This window comes from Zootermopsis nevadensis, unplaced genomic scaffold (genome assembly GCF_977971745.1).
Source record: "Zootermopsis nevadensis isolate Lab colony 2312 unplaced genomic scaffold, Znev_1.0 Znev_ptg000008l, whole genome shotgun sequence".
Classification (NCBI taxonomy): domain Eukaryota; kingdom Metazoa; phylum Arthropoda; class Insecta; order Blattodea; family Termopsidae; genus Zootermopsis; species Zootermopsis nevadensis.
The window spans coordinates 6,727,305-6,748,870 of record NW_028259140.1 but is presented as its reverse complement, the minus strand read 5'-3'; the positions used below and the strand labels follow the sequence as shown (position 1 = coordinate 6,748,870).

At 38.2% G+C, this 21,566-nt stretch overlaps 1 protein-coding gene and 1 long non-coding RNA gene across 7 annotated transcripts in view; one reads left to right on the top strand and one right to left on the bottom strand.

Moving 5' to 3' along the window:
* The window catches only part of LOC110829814 (zinc finger protein basonuclin-2), a 249,162-nt gene that overhangs the window by 39,571 nt on the left and 188,025 nt on the right, over positions 1-21,566 (bottom strand). Inside the window, exon 1 of one of the 6 annotated variants that reach the window (XM_022063933.2) lies at positions 12,070-12,548. The exons of the other annotated variants lie outside the window; for them this stretch is intronic. Within the exon in view, the coding sequence (XP_021919625.1) occupies positions 12,070-12,097 (28 nt within the window). The 5' untranslated portion in view covers positions 12,098-12,548. Of the gene's footprint in view, positions 1-12,069; positions 12,549-21,566 lie in introns of those variants that run through there. 6 annotated transcript variants of the gene reach the window in all.
* LOC110829822 (uncharacterized) overlaps positions 1-21,566 on the top strand; it is a 218,099-nt gene that overhangs the window by 149,296 nt on the left and 47,237 nt on the right. The window lies entirely within an intron of this gene.

Sequence of the window (21,566 nt, the reverse complement as noted above, 5' to 3'; positions counted from 1 at the left end):
AAGATTTCTAGAGTGTCATTCAGGTTGTAAGATCCAATGCTTTTTGCTCACGCGGTATTCTAAGGAGATTCATTAGTACGAAAATGACAATGGAAAGACGAAAAGCTATTGGCCAGTGTTATATAACGCGGTTCCGCACGTTCACAGAGCCCTGAGGGTTAAGGATGACACGAACTTGACCCGCTACGAATAGCCTCGCCAGGATCATGTCCAGAAGGTAGGGAAGTCACACATTACGGATGCAAATTGGTAGCATGAATCGTGGGACTGAGGTAGCCGCGTCACATACAATATTGTGTGGGCGAGATTATGATTATGGGACTCTGGCACCTTTGGAATGACGATGGCGTGAGAAATGGAACCTGACTGCCTAACCAGCTCCCAAAATAAAATAAAATAAAATAAAAAGACAATCACATGCTGTACATGAATTATAAGGACGTTATTTTTTCCGTGCTTTAGGTGGTCCCTGAGCGTTTGGAAAGCACGTATTATCGACTTTCAGCTTGCGGTTTGCATCAACTGAACATTATAGTATAAATTGTCGACTACCGATTAGAGTAGTTGCAAAAAATTACATGTTTCGTTAGATTCGTGCCGACTTTCAGTACATGGTTCTTATCTCCCTGTTAACAGGCGCATTTATTCCATGTGAGCTACATCGAGGATCAAATTAATTTTTTAAAAATTCTTATATCTGTGAGATTTGGAACGTGTTTATCAGTTTTCATTTAAGACAATTTAAAGTTTTGGGCTGAATTTGTAAAGCCTGCTTTATTTTTTACAGATTTCGACTCGCAGAAATCTTGTGTTGACGTGATTTTGTAATGTAGCAATGAAATGCAGTGAGGTTATGAGATTCTGTTCTGGGGTCTTGTCTTAAAATACACTGAGGTCATTTATTTATAATTTATTATTTCTTTCAATTGAACATATGTTACAGAATGTTATTACTATTATTAGACTTTATTACTATATGCTTGGGGATATATTACAGATATTGTGTTATATTATTCAGATATAATCTTAAAGCTACGCACCGTAGCCATGATGGGAATTGTTAATCTATACATTTCATGCTTAGTTTATAGGTATGTGTATGATGGATCTCCATACCTAAATTTAAATTCGCGTCCTTAATGGTCTGTTAATTACCGCTGTGAAACTGGAATCTAAAGAAATTTTTCACACGACCGCCATTTTGTTATTAGGTGCCGATTATATGGAGCTGAAAGGTTCGAGATTTGTGTGTGTGTTACGTTCATTACAACTTCGTGAAAATCGGTAGTCTGGTTAAAAGTTAAAATGGAGAAAACGGATAAACAACATGATTGTCTCGTAAGCCTGTTTTCCCCCCTTAAGAAAAGGAAATAGGCTTAAAAGAAGTTAAAGAAAAATACATTCTGCATCGTCAAATATATTTTTTTTTACATCTTTGTTTAAGATGGCGGTCTCTGTCTGTTTCAGAAGGGAGAAAAATGCAATTTTAATTAGATAAATTATCATATAACTCATGTTTTATTGAAGGGTATGCACTTGTGTTACCAAAGTATTAAATGTCGTAAGCGAGATAACACTTAAAAAACGTCACAGACATTTCATTAGCTACACAGATTGACCAGTCAGCTATCACTAACACACTAAATAGGTACTAAATAAATGTTAATTACTATTGAAAGACTAATTATGGTAAATTTGAAGGCGGTAGAATGTTTCAGTATTATTTGTGAGAGCGCAGACGACGTGTTTCACGGTTCATTATACCTGGACGGTTGGCCAAGGATCTGGCGGTTGAAAGTGGGCAAAGAAGGGGGGGGGGGACGAGGGAGGGAGGTGAATGTAATTCGCACGTAACGTCTGAGTGTGATGGTTATACCCTTCTACTTGGAGAAGATAAATATTGACTTGGGCTACTCGACCATACATCAACCGAGGAGGTTCTGTGCTCTGGACTGCAAGCTTAGTCTTCATGCCCCGGTCTATGGAAGCTGTGTTTCGCATACCTTAGGCAACCTTGGATCCACCTCAGGGGTGAACAGTTTGAAGATGTCTTCTGGGTCGTAGCACCATGCAGTCTTGTACAAGTTTACCGCCGTTTCAGAGGTGCTTGCTGCTTCCATCATCTGGACGATAATCGCCACTGATGCAGTGCGTCTGAAACGTCGGTAAACTTTTATCAGACTACACGCTACTATAATCCAGAACACAGCCGTCTTCATATCGCCGCGGTGAGAACCTCAGTTCCTGCTACATACAGTAGGCCTATTGAAAAATAATTATAAATACAGAGGAAAAACTGGCATCACATGGTGACGAGAAGGTTGCGAAGACAAGAGACTTCAAGGCCATGTCAAAAGCAGAATGCACATTTCTCAATGTTAAGGTGTGCACTTAAACGTGACTTTTGCTGCAGTTGGTTAAACCTTAAAAAAATGTTTTACAAAGGCTGGATCTTTGACGCGATCGAATATAATGTTGAAGTCTATTGCTTTTTGTTTTTCGGTCTGTGCAGCAGTCTAATACTAACACATCCGAAGTACACAAAATTATGACTGAGACCCTAAGTGTAAGACAGAAATAACTCCATTCATCTAGTAGGTTGGCGTCCATACTTTTGTTTATGAATTTAGTGGGTCCGTTTATCCACCAATTCGTCGTGGCTTGCGAATTGAGAAGTAGGTTTAGCAAAGAAGAGGAAACTCTGCCTAACAGAATGGTAGTTCTTAAGATTAGGCCGTAGGTAGGCAGGATATTCTTATTTTTTGACACGTGAACTGTAAAGTAACATTAAAATATATATGTGAAGAATATCGCAACGATTTGAACTCAGGACTAGTCATGATTCTTAATCCACCGTAGGCCTAGTTTTCACAAGTGTCACGGCTTAAGTAAGACTGCAACTTTTTAGTTATATATGAAAATTATTTTTTTTATGCCGGCAACAAAAGTAAAATGTAGTCTGGTAGAAGTTGAGCTCATCGCCCTGATAATGGAGGTAGTATGACCTCTGAAACGTCGGCAAACTTCTACCAGACTACACGGTGTAACAACTCAGAAGGCAGCCAACTTCAGACTCTCCGCCGTGAAAACGTCAAATCCTTTCCTTTTGATTTCCAACACAATATCGTTCAGTAAAATGCAGTAGACTCCCGATTATCGGGTTTGGTTGAGAAATATATTTTCCGTGACAACTGAAACCCCGGATAACCCGCAAGAATGAAATAACACGCAACTGTAACAAATACGCAAGTTTCTTTACAGACATACACTACCTAAATTCTTAAGAATTTATTAATAACAGAGAGGATGTTGTATAAAATTTAATACGGCGCATAACCAAGTATATTTTTAAAAAAAGGATTCCAGCGGATAATAATAACGTTCTATTGTCGTAAACTTTTGGTTTCAGCAACAGTTTATTTACGCTAATACGTTAAATAATGTTCTATTTCATCCTTTCTTTTTAAACGTTCTAACATTTACATGTTTTCTGCATGCTACTCATGTGACTTTTGGAGTCAAAATTTAAGGCCTCTTTGGCACATTCTCCCAGGTATTCGTCCACCCCTGCTTCACATGTGATGATGGCGGTGGTACTGAAAGGCGCCGTGGAGCTAATCAAGTAAACATTTACCGTTCTGGAGCTACTGCCATTATTTCTGCACTTATATTCGCATTGAATTAACCATCTTCCTTCAGTCGAAACTGACCGACCAGTAGCCTTCTACCGTGTACCCTCTGGCCATTTGACCACCATTCATTTTATATACGGCTTGCTTGTCTGCCTCCTCAAACTTCAAAGCATTTGCACGTGTATATAGAACTGGGTATCTTATAGTTTCCATTTTCTATCATAAAACACGCCGTATCGGCGGACAGTATCAGGTTACACATTTCGGTAAGGTTCAATGCACCGCTTTCTCTCTCTTTCCGCCGTCTCTCGTTTTGATTTTTTCGTTATTTTTCACTGGGATTTCCCCTTTCTGAGCAAATTAAGAATTTCGGAAATCGTGCTCACAGATTTCACTCGTGATTAAGCAGGAAACAATTGACGAAAAGGTTTTCGTCTGTCAGAGGACAGTGTGTGGACAGAATCATTTTGTCTGAGGTTTTACGTTTTCCTGTCCAACTACTGATGTTACGTTACGTACGTCTAAACTACTAGTTGACAAGATGCATTCTTTAAGTTGACTGATTTTTTAAAGGGAAATGGAAGCCCACTTTATGGCAGTTTATGATAAGACCGAACAAGACTTGTGCTTGGTGCATAGTTACGAGTTACCGCCATCTTGTTCTTCGATGTCTGAATATCAAACGAAATTAATCTTCCACATCACGGAAAGAATTGGCGAAAGGTGTGCTGGAAGGTTTCACTTGCTAGCAGGCAACAGAAACTAGTAGAAGAAAGGTGCGATATGCACAATTCGGAAGGATAAATTCTGAGTTATTTTGAAGCCGGAAAGGTTTATTAAGACTAAACCTTGATGATTATGATGATGATGATGATGATGATGATGGTCACGTACATGGGTGCGAAGGCAAAACACGAGCAATAAAAGTTAAGAAAATGCCGTATAAAGTTTAGTGCCATATCGACACAATGTCTCGGTACAGTATCTGCAAATTAAATCACGATTTAATTACAAGTCTGTGTGCAAAGTATTGAGTTCACGGCATCATCATTAGCAACGAATGTAGAAGCCATCGGTAGTTGCCTACTGTAGTCTGTGTTAATTTAGTCAAAATTAAATAGACATCCCTCTGTGAAATGACTGTGATAATACGTTACTTGACAAGATTAATTCGATCAGAATAATTTCCATTTTACTTTTACGTAATCATAACAAGTTTAAAATTGAATTCAGGCTGGTCAGGAGAAGGTTAGTATTTTGAAATTGTAGCCTTGTAGACTGTCACTGTGTGTGTGTGTGTGTGTGTGTGTGGTCTGGGAATTATATGTTTTATTGTTAATAATTCATATAACTTGTCGTGTGAATGTGTGTGTATAAGAAGCATGACCCTCATTTCTGATGTTCATCGCATGAACATATCAGGAGGCAGTGGCAACCGAACAATTTTATAACTTCCTTCTCCTCCGTCTTCTTCTCGTTCGTTAACACGAACACGAAGCAGAACCGGAAAGAAGGAAATAATTAGACTTTACTAGGGTCTTGTGGACATGTCGAGGGAATAGACCATACACAGGATGTCATTATCCGTAGCCTAGTAAATAAATAAGAGCAATAACGCTGAAAATATAGGGGTTTCTGGACTCGTACATATAAATACATCATCTGTGGATGGTTTTTTGTTTTGTTTCACGTTTGGGGGAGGTTGAATGACTATTGTAAAGCGTGAAAGAGCTCTCCACACCTGTCCCTCCCACCTCCTCTTTTTCATGACACACTGTATCACTCCAAGGGGTTTGCTGTCTCTAAACCCCGTCTCTTCCTTTCTACCCCTTAACAGCACCCCCCAGGGCTCCGCCATTTCAACTGCCATACATCTTAGTCCACGTTTCGCTTCTGTTTCTGTACGAACGTGGCGAGAAATTATTGTACAGCAGATTGCTTATCTAATAGCGCTGAAATGTTACAGAAAGCATGCGACATGGGGAAATAAATTAATATACGTCGATACATTTGTATTGCTATTAGGTGGGAATTAATTAAACGACTATCTTTTAACGTGAGAGCTTTAATCAAGTAACAAAACGGGCATAAATTTGTAAATAAATTATTAAAAAGTGTGTTAAGTGGATCTCTTGTCACCATGGCCAGGCGAGCTCTTAGGTTTTGGGTTCGAGGAAATGTCCAGATATGGAACATAATGAATAAGCAGTCACTTAAAGCCGACAAGGGGCGGTTCTCTACATTTGGGAGTGGGTGAGTGGATTTAGCTTCTCACCTTAAAAATCGGCATGTTGCGATGTGTTACGCAGCAGATACAGAATTAAAAACGAAACAATAATTCAAAAATAATTTACCCATAATTATGTTGGTGAATGTATGTGCGAATCATTTATGTATGTTGCTTAATCTTATATATTTTTACGTGTATTCATTCCCAACTGGTGGCAAGATTTAAGAACTAGCAGATGCTTATTTCATTACAGAATAATTCAAAGTTCTGTTTCTTGCACAGTAATGCTCTAGTTGTCAGATAAGCTAATCTATCGGAAATTAACAAATGTAAATAACTACACCTCCTATTCATTTAAAAATGTTTGCTTAAAAAGCGGCCGCTACTTAAATTTTCAACATATCGAACCACAAGCTGGACTCTTCAGAGGCCTAAGGCAATTTAAATGCAGCGACTCAAGACGCTCTGTGGTCGTACTAATTTCGCAAAATAAGCTTAGAATTTTTTTGTGCTGTCTGCAAAACATTCAGTGAGCTTTAATGTTATGCTAATTTATTTTCTTCACGGTCGTAAATGAAACACCGGAAATATTATAATCATCCCGGGGTGACATGTAATTACAGACCGCTTGTTTCCTCCATCCACTGTTCATATGTGCTGCTGTTATTCATTGCCACGCACTTAAAGCATTCCCTTCCTTTCGCCTTGAAAAATCATTCCAGAGGAGAATGAGACACCCAGAATAACAGCAGCAGTAATAAACCCAGATATGTAAATCAGTATATTAAAAATATAAAAGACAATAGAGAACTATTTACAGTGATGAAATGCGTCCTTAGTTCCGTTTCGATGATTGTCGTTCCGTACAATTGCTGTAACTTTTTGTGCATCTCCATTGTTTACTAATTCTGAATATACACGCTGAGCTGACTCGTATGTCTCGATAAGCAAATTGTAATACTTATCAAGGGAACAAATCTTCTTGCAACGCTGTATCATTTGTGTTTAATTCATATGAAGTAATTCAACTGGAGATGGCTGTCTTCTGGGTTGTAACGTCGTATAGTCTGATAGAAGTTTACCAACGTTTCAGATGCGATCTGATTAAACGGCGCTAAAACGCAGAAGACAACCATCTTACTCACCGCCGTAGAACGTCAAATACTATTTTATTCAAGATTTCCGTCTTGTGTCTGAGTTTGGGAAGATTCTTGCTTTGATGGAAGCTATGGGTTGAATACACCTACCTCTTGTAAGTAAATTGAGAACTTAACACCTTCCCAGACACTCTTCAGTTTACAGCTTGGCGTGTGTATAAATCAACTCACACATGAAATGATCAGTTAGAGGCCAAATTTATGAATTGTAACGAGATAGCTTAGCTTGGATGGGCGTTATATGTCAGTCTGAGGACCCTAAAAACATATTCCTAATTTTCTTATTACGTCTGTTAAAAAGTTCTGATTAAGCTGAAATATTTACGAACCCTAATAGCTTTATTAAAAGTTAGTTTATCTCGTTTTGACTAATGACAGGTTTTGCAGATAACCATGTTTAGATTACAGGACTAATAGGCTTAACATAGGATAAAGGATTACCCGAGTGCTTGATTTTCAAAACTAGGCTAACAAAATTTTATTGGTTTATTCTCGGGAGCGAGCTAACACAGGATGATTCAACTTAATTGACTTGTCGGTCTCTTGACCACGTGACTGTTTGCAAGCGAAGCCCTCATCTTTCCCATACCACCCCTTCACCCCACACACGAGATTCTTCTTTCGTCGGGGTGGATGGGTACCACAGTATGTTGTTCGTGTACCTCAACCACTCGCTGCTCCGGAATTTCCGGTTGCCTGCCTCCGTGCCAGTTACAGCTGCTCCGGGAGTGACTTTTTTAAAAATTGATTTATTGGGAAGTGCCTCTGGGTCTGAAGGCTTGGGCTTTGGCTATTTTTTTTTTACTTAGTGGCTTCTGGGATGTAAATTAGCTTTCTGCTCCATCTCTCCCCCTTTTTTTTTTGCGAATAACTCTCTCCGTGTCCGGAGTATGAGGCAGAAAACAGTAAAATCAGCTTCAATTATTGGCCAGAAAGATGACGATGGTATGTCGAACGGGTTTCTGAGCGCATTCTGTTTTGATGTGTTCATCAATTCGAGGGGGAGGCTTGTGATGATATTAGTCAGGGGATGATGCACGGTATAAACGTTTGAAATTTTTCAGAAAAGTGAGGGCACAAGAGTGAAGCAAACTATCAAGCGGTTCAGGTGAAAATAACTACAAACGAGGACTCTTGAAAAATTTTTTGCTGACGGGAAACGTGCTCATGTTTGGATTGTAAGCGTCAGCTGTGGTTTCTAATTCTTAAAATCGGTATAAAACATTTTTATGTAACATTATGAAATGAACTACCGCTGTGTTACACAAATTAAAGACATAAATAGTTTTATATTGATTTAACTGAAACAGGGAAAGTGACCTTTAATGTCCGATCCGAAATAAAGATAGGAAATGTGATGACAAATTAAAAAAAATGCATGGAAACTCGTTTGACAGTTGCAGGGATGTTAAATGCGGACAGACTGACACAGAGGCATACAGACATGGTGCTGTAATAGGTGCATTGTCATTGCGACCTGACCCAAAAACTAGGAATAAATACAAATATTGAGTAAAAGATTGTGTTCTGCTTATAAATTTTACAAACTTTGTAATAGCCCACGCGTTAAAATGAGAGGCGTGGTGAAAGACATTCCAGTTAAAAGCTGAATTTACTGAGAAAGGGAAAGTACATAACGATATGGTTCTCCATTCTCAGGGTTTCTTGACGCAAATCTCATTCTACCAATCGAGAAGAAAATTTGGATGGCTGTGCCAATATGTGGTCTGATAAGAAACGCGGCCCTTTACAGCAAACACGCTTTACGCTTAATATAGGAATATTTAGCGCTCTGTAACAGTGTTCCTCAACCGGAGCGCCGAAAATTTTGATACGAAAATGTATATAAGAAGGTTACAGTTAGGAAAAAGCAATATTTCATCTTTCGTAATTAAAATTCTTAACACACACATATAGAAGTTTATGATCGACAGTTTTATATAACATGTGTTATGTTTCATTAACGTATGCTTACATTATTATAGAATAAGGATTTGTATGCAACTCCACGAGCATAGTCAACGATAATGTCTTCGTTTTCGTGAGGTGAAGTTTTTCGGTGTGCCGTGATGTGCCTGTGCCAGATCAGGGTGTGACGAGGCTGAAAAAACGTTTGCAGAACACCGAAGTAAAAATACATCGGGAGTTCAGACATCTTGATATAGATTTCGATGGAATAATATTAGTTAGGTTAGGTTTCAGCGACCCAAGAGGAAAGTAAACTATTCCTATGTTCATGGGCCTGATTTTCTCACGAGATGATACGAACGTATTTGTCTACTTTTCGAAACTGTTTCGCGAATTTGGTGAGCATATTTAAATTCTTTTGTTTATATTTTACATTTTGAGACTGACACTTGTCTTAGTAATATTTAAATATTAATTTTCTAACGCAAAGAAAAAGAAACTCTTCCCCATTACAAAAACAAACTGATTGACGCTTTTTAAAGAAATAATCGCTGTTTACTCGGAGAATCATATGAAATTCATAACTACACTGCGTGAGCAGATCGCAGAGTTATTGAATATTAAAGCAAGTGGTATATATATTTAACGCTGGGCTTTAAATGTTAAATAAAAGCTTAAATTTTTTGCTATAATACTGATAATAATTATGATTCAATTAAATTCAGTTCAGTTCCTTTACTAGAGTATTTGCCAAGAGCAAAGAGCCTGTGGGTAAGACACTAATAAATGTATAGACCCGCATTAAAAGAAATTAAGAACTAAACTAATACGTTAGTCTAAACACTTTCTCATGCGGAGAAGTTGACCTCAGAGGAAACAATGTTTTCGTTAAAAGAAATAACAAATCTGCATATGTCATTTGCAAAAATGACGGACCTAGCTGAAGGACTGTGTCTTAATGCACTGCTCACGCTGAAAATAATCTTATTCGCCCTGTAGGCACACGTTAATGATGATAATAACAAATACAAGAACATAACTGAAAGAGGGTAAGGTTAACTCAATTCCGACGATGATAATTATAATAGCAGGAACAACAGCACAATATACTGAGATATTTTTGCGGCATATGCTTTTGAAATGTATCAAAAAGAACGTTAGATATCGCACGAGATGAAGAAGTTTCCTATGGAAATGACGTGTATATTAAGTTATTAAAGTAACTTGTACAGGCTTACATAATGCTGATATTAGGTTACATTTCTAGGTGATACGTCTTAAAAAACATATTTTTATAGATGTCATCCGAGTTTCATTAATGTCACAACAAGATTTTGAAACGAAATTCTCAAATAAAGAATTTACTGCTTACTGACAAAAGTTCCGGCTGGAATTTCGAAAAATGTATTATTTTTTGTTTCTCTGAAACTTCTCCCACGCGGCATTACACATAATTTCTTATAGTAACATTTCTTGTTTCCCTTCACCAAAATATTTATTAGTTGAGTCAATGCAACGTAGACCCTAGCCGATCTTTGTTCACGAGGCTTTCATTTAAAAGTAAGCGCCATCACGGACTTCATTTCTGTTTTTAACTTATCACTGATGAACATTTTAAATCTACGCTACATTAATGATTCTGATTCCGATGCAATTTATTTTCCAGTAATTACATATATTTTTAATATAGCAATATAATGCTTCTACAATTATATACCGTATGAAAAGTGGAAAATCTTGGATAAAATAAGTGCAGTGAAGATATCTGTATTCTGGGTTGTTGCGCCGTGTAGTCTGGTAGAAGTTTACCGACGTTTCAGGGGTGCTTGCTTCCTCCATCATCGCTACGATGGCCCTCTGAAACGTCTGTAATCTTCTACCGGACTGTACGGCACAACAACCCAAATGACAGTTTATACTCGCCATCGTGAAAGTCTAAAATATCACGTAATAACTACATTGTTCCCTGTAAAATCGGCTAAAATTATATTAATTTCTGTTTTCCTAGTTGGAGGAATCCTTTTATAGTACTTTAATGTCACGTCCATTGAATATCGAATGTAATGACAACCAATTTTTCATATCCCCGTCATGACTTTGTTGAAAATTAAGTAAATTTTAACATTTAAAAAAATATATTTCTTCCGCCCAGCTCTCTCTTTCGCTTGTAAGTTCGTTTACTAGTGAGAGTTTCGTTCTTATAACGTTAAGAAAGTATCTTACACTATCAAAGACACTTCTCAACCACATAAGCTCATGCCTTCCTTTGTATTACATTTTCTGTAGCCTGCTTTGTTTAAAGAGTACTTTTTATATATACATGAAATTAACACAACGTAAACTATTTTTGTTGAACCATTTTATTATTAAACAATATGCGAAAATTTATTTTAAGGGAATAGGGTACTTTTTCAGAAATAGGCGTAAATTTATATTTCATATTTTAGTAAACCCACAGGCCGTTACGTGTTTAATACTGCAGTGCATGTCAGAGGAACAACGAACTTCCTCAAGTATTTCTGTACGCTTTCTCTTCAGTACGTAATATTATCCAGAAAAAGTGACACTGGAAACCAGGGAGGTTGTGACGTTCTAATTATGAGCTATTTAACAATCACGCCTATCCTATATAATTGAGTAATTATCTAGAGATGGAAGTCTGAGTAAAACAACGTAGTTGCAGGGAAAGAAAATGCCATATAACTCTAGCATTTCAAGAGACATTACGTAGAATCACTAGAATATTGATTTTCACCGCAATTTGTGGAATAAATTATCATATTATTATTATTTATTTCTTAACGCTATTAGCTCGTCTTTACAAATTTAGTGTTCGTTGGTATATGACTATTTGTGTACGTTCTTTACGAATAAACAACGAAGGCCATTAAAAAAATGCAAGCGTAACACATTGATATTGTAATAATGCTACAAAAATAAACAAACTTACTTTTATTAACGCTGTCTAATCGTTGTTTAGTGTAGCACACGCCTTGACGTAAAAAGAAAAGACACAGATCTTTGCCACTTCACAATCACAAACGTTTTGCTGTTCGCCATTAACAGGATTTGAAATTATTTTGCGGGTTTAGCTGTGATCTAGCTTTGTTACGCCTAAAACTGGAGACAGACATTACCCTACCTTTATTCTGCACTTCTTCAAGATTCATTTTGGTAAGCTGGTAACGAGTTCCTCCTGTCTCGTTGTCCGTAATGTGCTGCAACCACTAACACAATTGTAACTTAGGCGTTCCAGTTCCGAAAACAAATTTCACTACCTACTGCACATATATCTGACAGCTCCCAACAAGTAATACTTTCTTATGACGATGTTTACAGCCCATAGAAAGCTTTAAGAGGCAGAAGACGCAAGCCGCATCCTCTGTCTGCTATTGTCTGTGTATCATCTGTGATGTGATTGGATGAGCGTGGTTAGAGAGAGATGTTCTGGGGAGACGAAGGTCAGCGGCTCGCCGCCAGGTGGTGACCGAAGGCCCGGAGGATGGTTGCTCGGTCGCCCGGTGGCTGATGCAATGGGCCCCCACTGCTGAAGCTGATTTATTTCCTTCAGCAGAGCCGAAGAACGACGTGGACGGACCCCGCCTCCTTCCGTGACCACGGCCGTTGCTCGCTGCATGGTCTCTCACACCGATCACGTAGCTCGTGTAACAAGTTTGGATGTCTGTCATGTATTTGGAACGCTGACGGACTGGGGAGGATACTCGGATGCCTCAGTCAGGATAGTCGCTGGGCACGGGTTGGATGACCAGGGTTCGGTTCCCTACGGGGGCGTGGGTTCTTCTAGTTGTTACCGAGTTCACGCTGGCAAGCTTGTACGGGGTGACTCGGCTCACGTGAAAGATTTACCAATTTTGTGTCTCTCTTCATTTTGGTTAGCTTCCCGCTTGTTATGTATCTTTAGATTTAAACACAGTGGAAGGAACACAACTTTGTAATTGTACCTTACGCCACATGTTCGTTTTTAAGGGTATAAATATGCCTATATTTCATTACACCGCTAAAATACGTTACAGATCGTTGAAATCCAACTTCAGAGCGGTAAATACATGATCATTGTACGGGGAATTATATGCGTTATGAGTTCTTCCGCGGGATTGTTTATTTTCGTATAATTTGGTATTATGATTAACAATAACACTCCGACACGTAATGCACTCGCGGCCATCACCCTGATGATGAAGATAGCAAGCGCGGCCGAAACGTCGGTAAACTTCTACCAGACTACACGGCACTACAACCCAGAGGACAGCCGTCTTCATATTCGCCGCCATATGAAATTCAGATCTAACCTCTTTGCGAATTGTTTGCCGGTACTATTTGGCGATAATGTTTTTTGGTCGAAAACTGTCAGACAGGGTAATTATTCTTATTTTAAGCACTAGCCCAATTAGAATTATCTCAAGTCAGTGATAAAAGTTTTCTTGGTGATAAACTGCGACAAACGTTGATGCAGTGTTGCGTAGGGACTTTACGTTCTGGAGATCCTGTTGCAAACCTTCGTGTTTTGCTTCATATTCCCAGGAGTGAAATGTGTTTTTGAGGCCGCTTGGTAAAGTACATCACATTGATACACCACCTTGTCTCTCAATGTTTTGGGATGGGCCCTTCGGGGACTCCGTTGCTTCCTATATTACTCGATAGCTCAATCGATGGTGCTGCTGGAGCAGGAATTACGATAGTGGTCGAGGTAGGTCTACCCCTTCCCGGTCCTTCTCCCTGAAGATGAACACAATATCTCTGAAACCTGAAGGAGGACTCAGAATTCAAGATGGCTCCCAAACGCTAAGGAACAGTCAAATATCTGTGTTGGTTTTGTAACTGCGTGAAATTGTGAAGAAAACACTACAGTTCATCATTGCAAAGATCGAGTGCAGAATTACTAACTGTTAAGTCTACCAGTACATAATATCACTCCGCTTAAAAAAGTTTATGTTAGTTAAAGTATAGCTACATTTTCCACACTGTTCGTTCCGTGCTTTAAGCTACTTGTAATTGTTCAACACGCAGGCACAAAAGAATTCCAGAAGTATGTCGGTATTTTATTTATAACATTTTGTATTTACTGATTGATTTTTACTCTCATTCGAAAACATTTTATAACTGAGTATGGAAAAACATTAAGAACGGAAGGCATCGCCGATATTGGAAGTGTTCACATATTTCAAAGCTTAATTTTATAAGCTTGTTTAGGTTTCGTCAGTATAAACTTCAAATTTGTGAATTCCGGCGGAAGTCAATAAACGAATCAACTGCCTTAAATATCCCTATAAAATTTACAAATATCAAATATTCAGTAGGAAACAGTGCAAGAAATAAATTATGCTTTTTCCCCTCAAAGTATGATGTCTCGCTGGGTGCTTTGTCTCTTAAAAAAAATTGTGGCTGCAGCAAAACCTAATATCTAACAAAAGGCTATTGTTTGTTATATCAGGACAGTTAACATTTTAAGAATAATTATGAATCAAGTAAGCTTATAGTTCGACAGCCAAAGAAAAAGGTGTTTATGGCATTACTTGACAACAGTGTTGTTGTTGGTGAGATTTGAAGTTCTCATGACGGCAAGTATGAAGATAAACGTCTTCTGGCGTTGCCTTCTGGTTTGTTGTATAGTCTGGTGGACGTTTACCGACGTTTTGGAGGTGCTTGCTGCCTCCGTAATTAAAGCGATAAGAAAGCCGTGCGCGCCTTCTTTAGTGTCTTATTTGACTAGTATAAAACATCTACTATTTTAAAGTTCTCCGTTTTGGAATATTAGGACGTTACTTCTTTTCTGAATCTGTGGCTTCAGTTCATGGTCTGTCGAGTTTGAAAGACATCATCAGTAACTTCGTAACTTCAAAATTAAACGTCAGAAATCCATCTAAGATGCTGCAATCACCGAAATCGACAAACTTCCTTCTTGCGTATTGAAATTGAACGCAGCTTACCGAGGGTTCTTCTAATATGACTCATTTGCAGCAATGGGGTTGAGGGGTTGCTGTCCGGCCACAGATGAGCACTGGATGAATGGGTTCAATCTCGAAGGTTCGTCAACTGTGACTAGAAGGATGGACGGATGGATGATTTGATGGACCTTCTCCTCAAGTGGAAAGATATTGAAAAACAAGAGTAACTTGTAGCTTGCCCTAAATCCTTTTTTTTAAACGATTGGATGAATCGTGATAAGTTAACTACAGCCCTGATTATTTATATAAAAACGTATGAAACATTTTGGTAGTATGGAGAGCTAAAAAAACACGTCTCAGAAACCTACTGTTATGAAAATTGCTTAAAGCAGAGGTTCTCAACAGGTTTTGTAGCAACGAAAGCGTATAAAAATTACGTCATACAAAATTGTAGTTATGAGAACTGCGGAAAGCAGATGATCTGATCGTTTCAGTAGTTGGGATGACATTCATTACTTTTTGTCAACTCGTGGGCATCAAATTCAGACGTAAGAATGATTTATTGAATCGCCATGAGAATTCATTAAAATACTAATAAATTAAGTCTAAAATTCCAGCAAGTTCATGTTCAGTCTGGCTCTTTTGTGAAATTGAGGCTTATAGCGAATGAATATTAACCGAACGAGGTTTACAATTAATCAACACTAACCGACCAAATGTCATAGCCGAGTGACCAAGCTTTTTGAGGTGTTGAGATCGTGGAGTTAGAATATCGCTTAAGGCATGGATGTTTGTCTACAAGAAGAAAGCGATTGGCACCCGTGCTTCGTATTTCGAAAATCCCGGTTTTCAAATCTCGGCCCCGAGACCGGGTATTCTGACTTAGGTTTTACGCTGTTTTTCTTAGTCTCTCCGGGGAAATGTTGGGGAAGTACCTTAAAATGATGTCACAACAGCTTCCTTCAACACCGTTTTCAGTTTAGCTTTAAAATCATTGTATTATTGGATGCTATGTAGACTGAGTTCCTCACAGTCATTAAATAAATAATGATCGATCAAAACTGGCCTGACACCTATTTGTGACTCATCTTTTAATAAAACTTTTCGGGATTCTCCACGTGGTTCGGGAGAATTGAGAAATATTCTTATTAATGCCTTTATTTTTTGCACCTTGTACAAGGCAACACATCAAACTGTTGAAAAAAAATAGTGTTGTGAAAATCTCTGAAGCGAAACTGCTAATAGAAGTAGATCAAATTGAGTCATGAGTTACCCACCAGCAATCACAAGCAACGAGTAAAAAAGCTGCCATATTAAAAACAACATAATCTAAGCGCATTAATGATTATGCTTCAAGAAAGTTGTATCAAGGTTTCATATATTCGTAACCGTGTGTTTCGAAACAAAGGTAGTTCAGTATAAAATTCTGTAACAAGAACCCAGTCCCTTGGGGCATTGCACAAAAATTACGATATGCGGTTTAGTTCAGTATATGACGAGGTGTTCGTAGAAGACACATTTTATACGCTATTTCAGACACAGCTTGTTTGGAAAGTGATCGTTTAAGAACATACTATGTCCTCACAGTTTATGCATCGCTAACTTCACATCCCCTCCGGCGCTTGTAACGCTACATGACATTTTGAACTCATGTTCCAGAATTCTAGGAATGATATACATAGCATTATTAGAATTTGGTATTAAGCCGCGTACGTCCAGTGAGACTGTCTCTTGTCGTCATGCTGATAACTACAACACTGTGAGGTGAAATCAATATAGACCCATCTACATGAATATTCCTAGCATAGGAAAGCGATAAGGGAAAACTATACTTCTTTAAAGACTCAGTAGTAAATATTAAATATAATTAAATTAGTTTTCTCTATCAGAATATATGTTTTCACCAAAGAGTCTACGAGAGGCAGACGTTAATAAATATAAAGACTTATATTATTTCCTAACAAGTGATAATAAGAATAAAGTAATTATATGCCATCAATTTGAACACTTTCCCTTGTTGGTAGTGTCCTCAAAGAAGACATTGTTTTTGTTGAATATGTCCAAAATCTGCATGTCATTTGCAGCAATGACCCATCTAGCTCAAGGACTGTGTCTCAATGCACTTCTCACGATGAATAGTGAAGGTTTTCTAGCTTATCTTTTTTACACATAATATAAAATAAAATAAAATAATAATGACAGAATATGATATCTTACTAAGAACCTTAATTGCCTCGAACACAGCTGTAATTTTATAAAGCAGTATCACCGCTTATAAACTGGAATAAAGTTTGATAGATTGAAGTGAATCTTGGGGAATTAAATCGAGACACGAGTAAAATACAATCAATATATAATAAATGGTTAAGGACTGTGCTGTGGTATACCATATTAAGAATAAATGTACCAGGAAAGAACTGAAAACAAGATCAGTACAAACTAACATACATGAATGTGGACAGAGTTGATAAACCATTTTGAAAGAATGAAAGGTGTGTTTTTTAACACCATCATGACGGAATGTTTGAGTTACGTATAAAGCAGGGACTTATAGGCCTACTGGACAAATAATAGTTTCACCACTTTTATCATTTCTGGTATTTTCTGTTCTTCTTATATGTATAATATGTATTGATTGTATTAGCTTAGATGTTTACTTGCTAATGTAATTGTGCATTAGTAGAACTACAGTTTATGACATATTCATTTTCTAACTAGTTCATTCGTACTTTTGCCCAGGAAACTTAAATTTTATTTAAACTATTACAGATCCGGTTACATTTTTATAGGGAAAAAATTATATTTAGCCGATTTCTCGAAGAATTATAAATATCTTCTATCTGAATATTATTTCAGACGCAACGTAATCAAATTTATAATATCTCAGTAATGATAAAGAAAGTTCTCTGTTCCCTCGTAACAGCTGTAGGCCTACATATATCTTCATGTCATCAGTTATTGAATCCCACTCTCATTACGAGTCTGACATGTTCAGTTGTACTAGGCAACGAAGCGTGTTTATGGATCAAGATCAGAGAATCGACACGAAGTAACAATGAAGAAAATCTGACTCAGCGTCATCTACCCCACGACGTGACTCCACTCATTGCACACTAGCCTTCTGTTACGTACCTAACCCACCTGTCTCGCTGCGTCGCAGGTTACAACAAAAGCGACATAACGCCAGTCACAAGTACCACCGAGCGATACCTTTACTTCTAAAGCGTTAGATAGACCACTTCAACAATTTTAACGGGTGACAACGTGTGGACTCCTCTTACTCCAATCTCGGCTGCTTCATCTATTGCTCCTGGTTAGTTTGTTAGTTAGACAAGGGATACCTTATTACGTTGCCAGAGCCATAACCGCCTCTGTCTGTACATGCCGGCAGGTTATGCACGTTGCAGCCAAGATGATGAGGATGATAGTACCTTAGCTTCACCTCTCGAAGACGTGAGAGTTCGAAACCTCCTCTCCTCTTCCTCCTCCGTGAGATTACGCTAATTTCGCTCCACCCTCTTCTATTCTTCTGCTGAAGCTGGCCCTCATCTTCGTCATATCGCTTCCAAATAACCAGAGACGAGAAGAGTGGACATTATTAAGGATCATTATTGTCATATTGTAACTATACTGGTCGACCTTCCGTTCAGGGAGCAAATTGGCGGGAAGGGTTGTGGTTAGGAGTCCTAGAGCGACAGGGACGACCATCATTAGGCTAGGAAAATAATCGTCTCTCTCTTAGATTACAGAAGTGCGCTGAGGAACGTCTCTTCCAATCACAATGAAGACCGGTCTTGTTTTTATAACAGCTACACCTGTCCTGTGTCTTGTGAAACATCTGGTACTAGCGATGTCTATTTTTACTTAATATTGTGTGATATTTCGTGTTCTCACCGCGACAAATATGACTTCTGTGATACTGCGTTGTTTAGTGTGGTATAGATTGCCCCGATGATGGAGGCAGAAAGCACATAGCAGACTACAGGGCGCAAAATCCCACACGACAGCAATATTATTTACTTATTCTTGATTGCTTGTACAGTTTTCATCACCAGCATCTAGCCGTCAAGCAGTTAGGCCGTCCGTTCGCTCATTCCAGTCTGTAAACTTATAAACCAATTTTGTAAATGGACGTGACTTATAAAACATGTACACATTTTTATTTCCGTGTTCGTGTAATTTTTATCAAGGAAGTATCGTTAGTCATGAAATATAGCACGCATGTAATGTACGAAAGTTATCAAAAATACATTTGTGGGAAAACCATATGGAAGAAAAAATCATCGAGACCAGGACATAGCTACAGGGTGATTTTACAATGCATTCAATTTTTTATCGCACTTTAAACATTGCTTTCATTTTGTAACATGTTATAACATTATTCAAATTATAACTTTGGCTTTTAGCAATAGGCCACGACGAATGTTCAAAACTAATGTTTCGCACACCAGTGCAATTGCCATCTTCAGGATGAATGTGTAGACGTTAGGCGTTTTTGGAATTCGTTTATTGGACAAGAATCCTTCCTGCGATATACGATATAAGGAGTGCAGAAGTTATTTATCGTCGAAATTAATGAGTTACTCATTATTATGAGAGTGCAATATATAGATGTGACACAGTGTAAGGTACAATCTCATAGTTTGCTTCGCGGAACTGATACCATATATAAAAAAACATCAGAAGAATAGTCTGCTTCCTGCTTGCTCCCTGATTACAAGTCGAACATGTTACCGCTTAGTAAACCTGTCCGGTATGTGAAACCTTGTGGAAAGAACGATAACCTCAGTGAAGAAAGGATTCGAACCTCAGTCTTCCAGGTGGAAAGTGCCATCGTTCCATCGTTATACTGAGATGTTACAGTTTATTTATGACGTCATTTTAATTAATATTCTACCTGAATGATTTATTTCGAAAGTTTTGTATGTATTATGAGCCGGTTCTGTAAATCCGTACCTGTTTACAGGGAACACGTGCTGAACTCTCGCGGCATTCAGACAGAAACTATAATCCATGGACTTCATTGAAATTACAAGGCGCGTCGGTGATGGCCTTCCGATTCATCCGGTAGAGGTTTATTTATTCTGTGTAACAATATGTTCAGCGGGTAATCGTTAAAGCCATGAGAGCAGTTTTTCGAGAATGTTTAAACGCTGGTAAATTGCTCGTCAAGAACGGTGGGAAAAGTAGTAAACACAATTGTCATAAATGCAATCCCATAAGGCCCAAAATTTCTTTGCAGCATTACATGCGTATGGTGTGTACTGTTACCACCTTGCCATAAAGGGTAAATACAAAATAGGCCTACTATAAATGTATAAGGAAAACATTTAGGCCTATTTTATAGGCTTTTATCCTTTAGAGCAGTGGTGTTCAACCTGGGGTACGTTTACCTCTGGGGGTACGCGAAGACATCTTAAGGGGCACGTGAAATTTAAAAAAATATATATATTTTATGATAAACACTGAATAATCAGTAATGTAATTAATTTAATTTATTTTTATGTATAACTTGAATTATACACCAACAACTTTGGGGGTACAAAGTTGAAGAGAAATTATATCTGGGGGTACGCGAAACAAAAAAGGTTGAATACCACTGCTTTAGAGGACAGAATTTATTTAAATAATTTTAAAGAATATAAAATCGGCGGTAAAGTTAAATTAAGCCTATTTGAAATTAAATATTTATTCCTGTCCTAAAAACGAAATTAAAGTCTTAAATAGATTGTAAGCATCATGCAGAGATTATACGGTAAAAGTGGGTGGTATATGTAGTTACCACTGATTTAGAAGGTTAAAATATGGCTTGTCGTGTGCTTCGTCAGTTTAAGACTGTTGGAATATAAATTTCGACGGGTGATTTCTCTTAATGCATTTGAATTCTTATGCACTGATTTCCATGAATGTCGCAGGACACATATTCAGTTACCCCTATAATTACATTATCAAGAGAGACCGGTTGAGTCTCGTGTTGTACCTTGGCCTGTATTAAATGAACACTGAATTTTCCAAACTTCCGTTGCATGGTCGCAAATTCCGTTCCTCTCTCCGACCTTCTAGTGGTGTGCAGGGGGCGTTTGTTCTAGTTAGCAGGCTTAGAAAAGCAGCAAATGTGTTGTGAAGGAGTAAGAACAAATGGCAACTCAAAGTGTCGTTCAGAGAAGCGACTAGTCGAAGCATAGAGAAGCCTGCCAGTAAATATGTGCAGCGGGTTGGTGGAACTTTCAGGCGTCGCCTCATCGAATCGTCACATTTCACGTCTCACAGCAGTTCATAGTTTCCGTGTCATAAACCGCACAGCGAAATAGTACGATGGAAAAATGTCGGATATTATAATAGCTTACACGTTTGCGCACACAAAGATAAAAAGTCTGTCGAGGATGTACAAAAGATCCCAGGGCAATTTGTGGTGATTCTGTCTTGGCTTTCGGATGTTATATATTATGTACAGTCATCATGGAAAATCTGTAGAACACTTCCAATTTCGACATGGAGAATCTTGTAAAACAGAAACTAAAAAACTGAAAGGTGTACCATGTTACTGGTTTGTTAGCAATGCTTTGTTAAAGGAACCGGTTTCGAATACCATTATCCACACTGTCTGCAGTCACTGAGGTTTCTAGTGTTGTTCGGCCTACACTGGTAAAGCAGCCCACGACAGACCGTTTTAGCCTTTCGAATGTTTACCGACGTTTCTTAAGACACCATGGACGGGGGCTTTCGGGCGTCG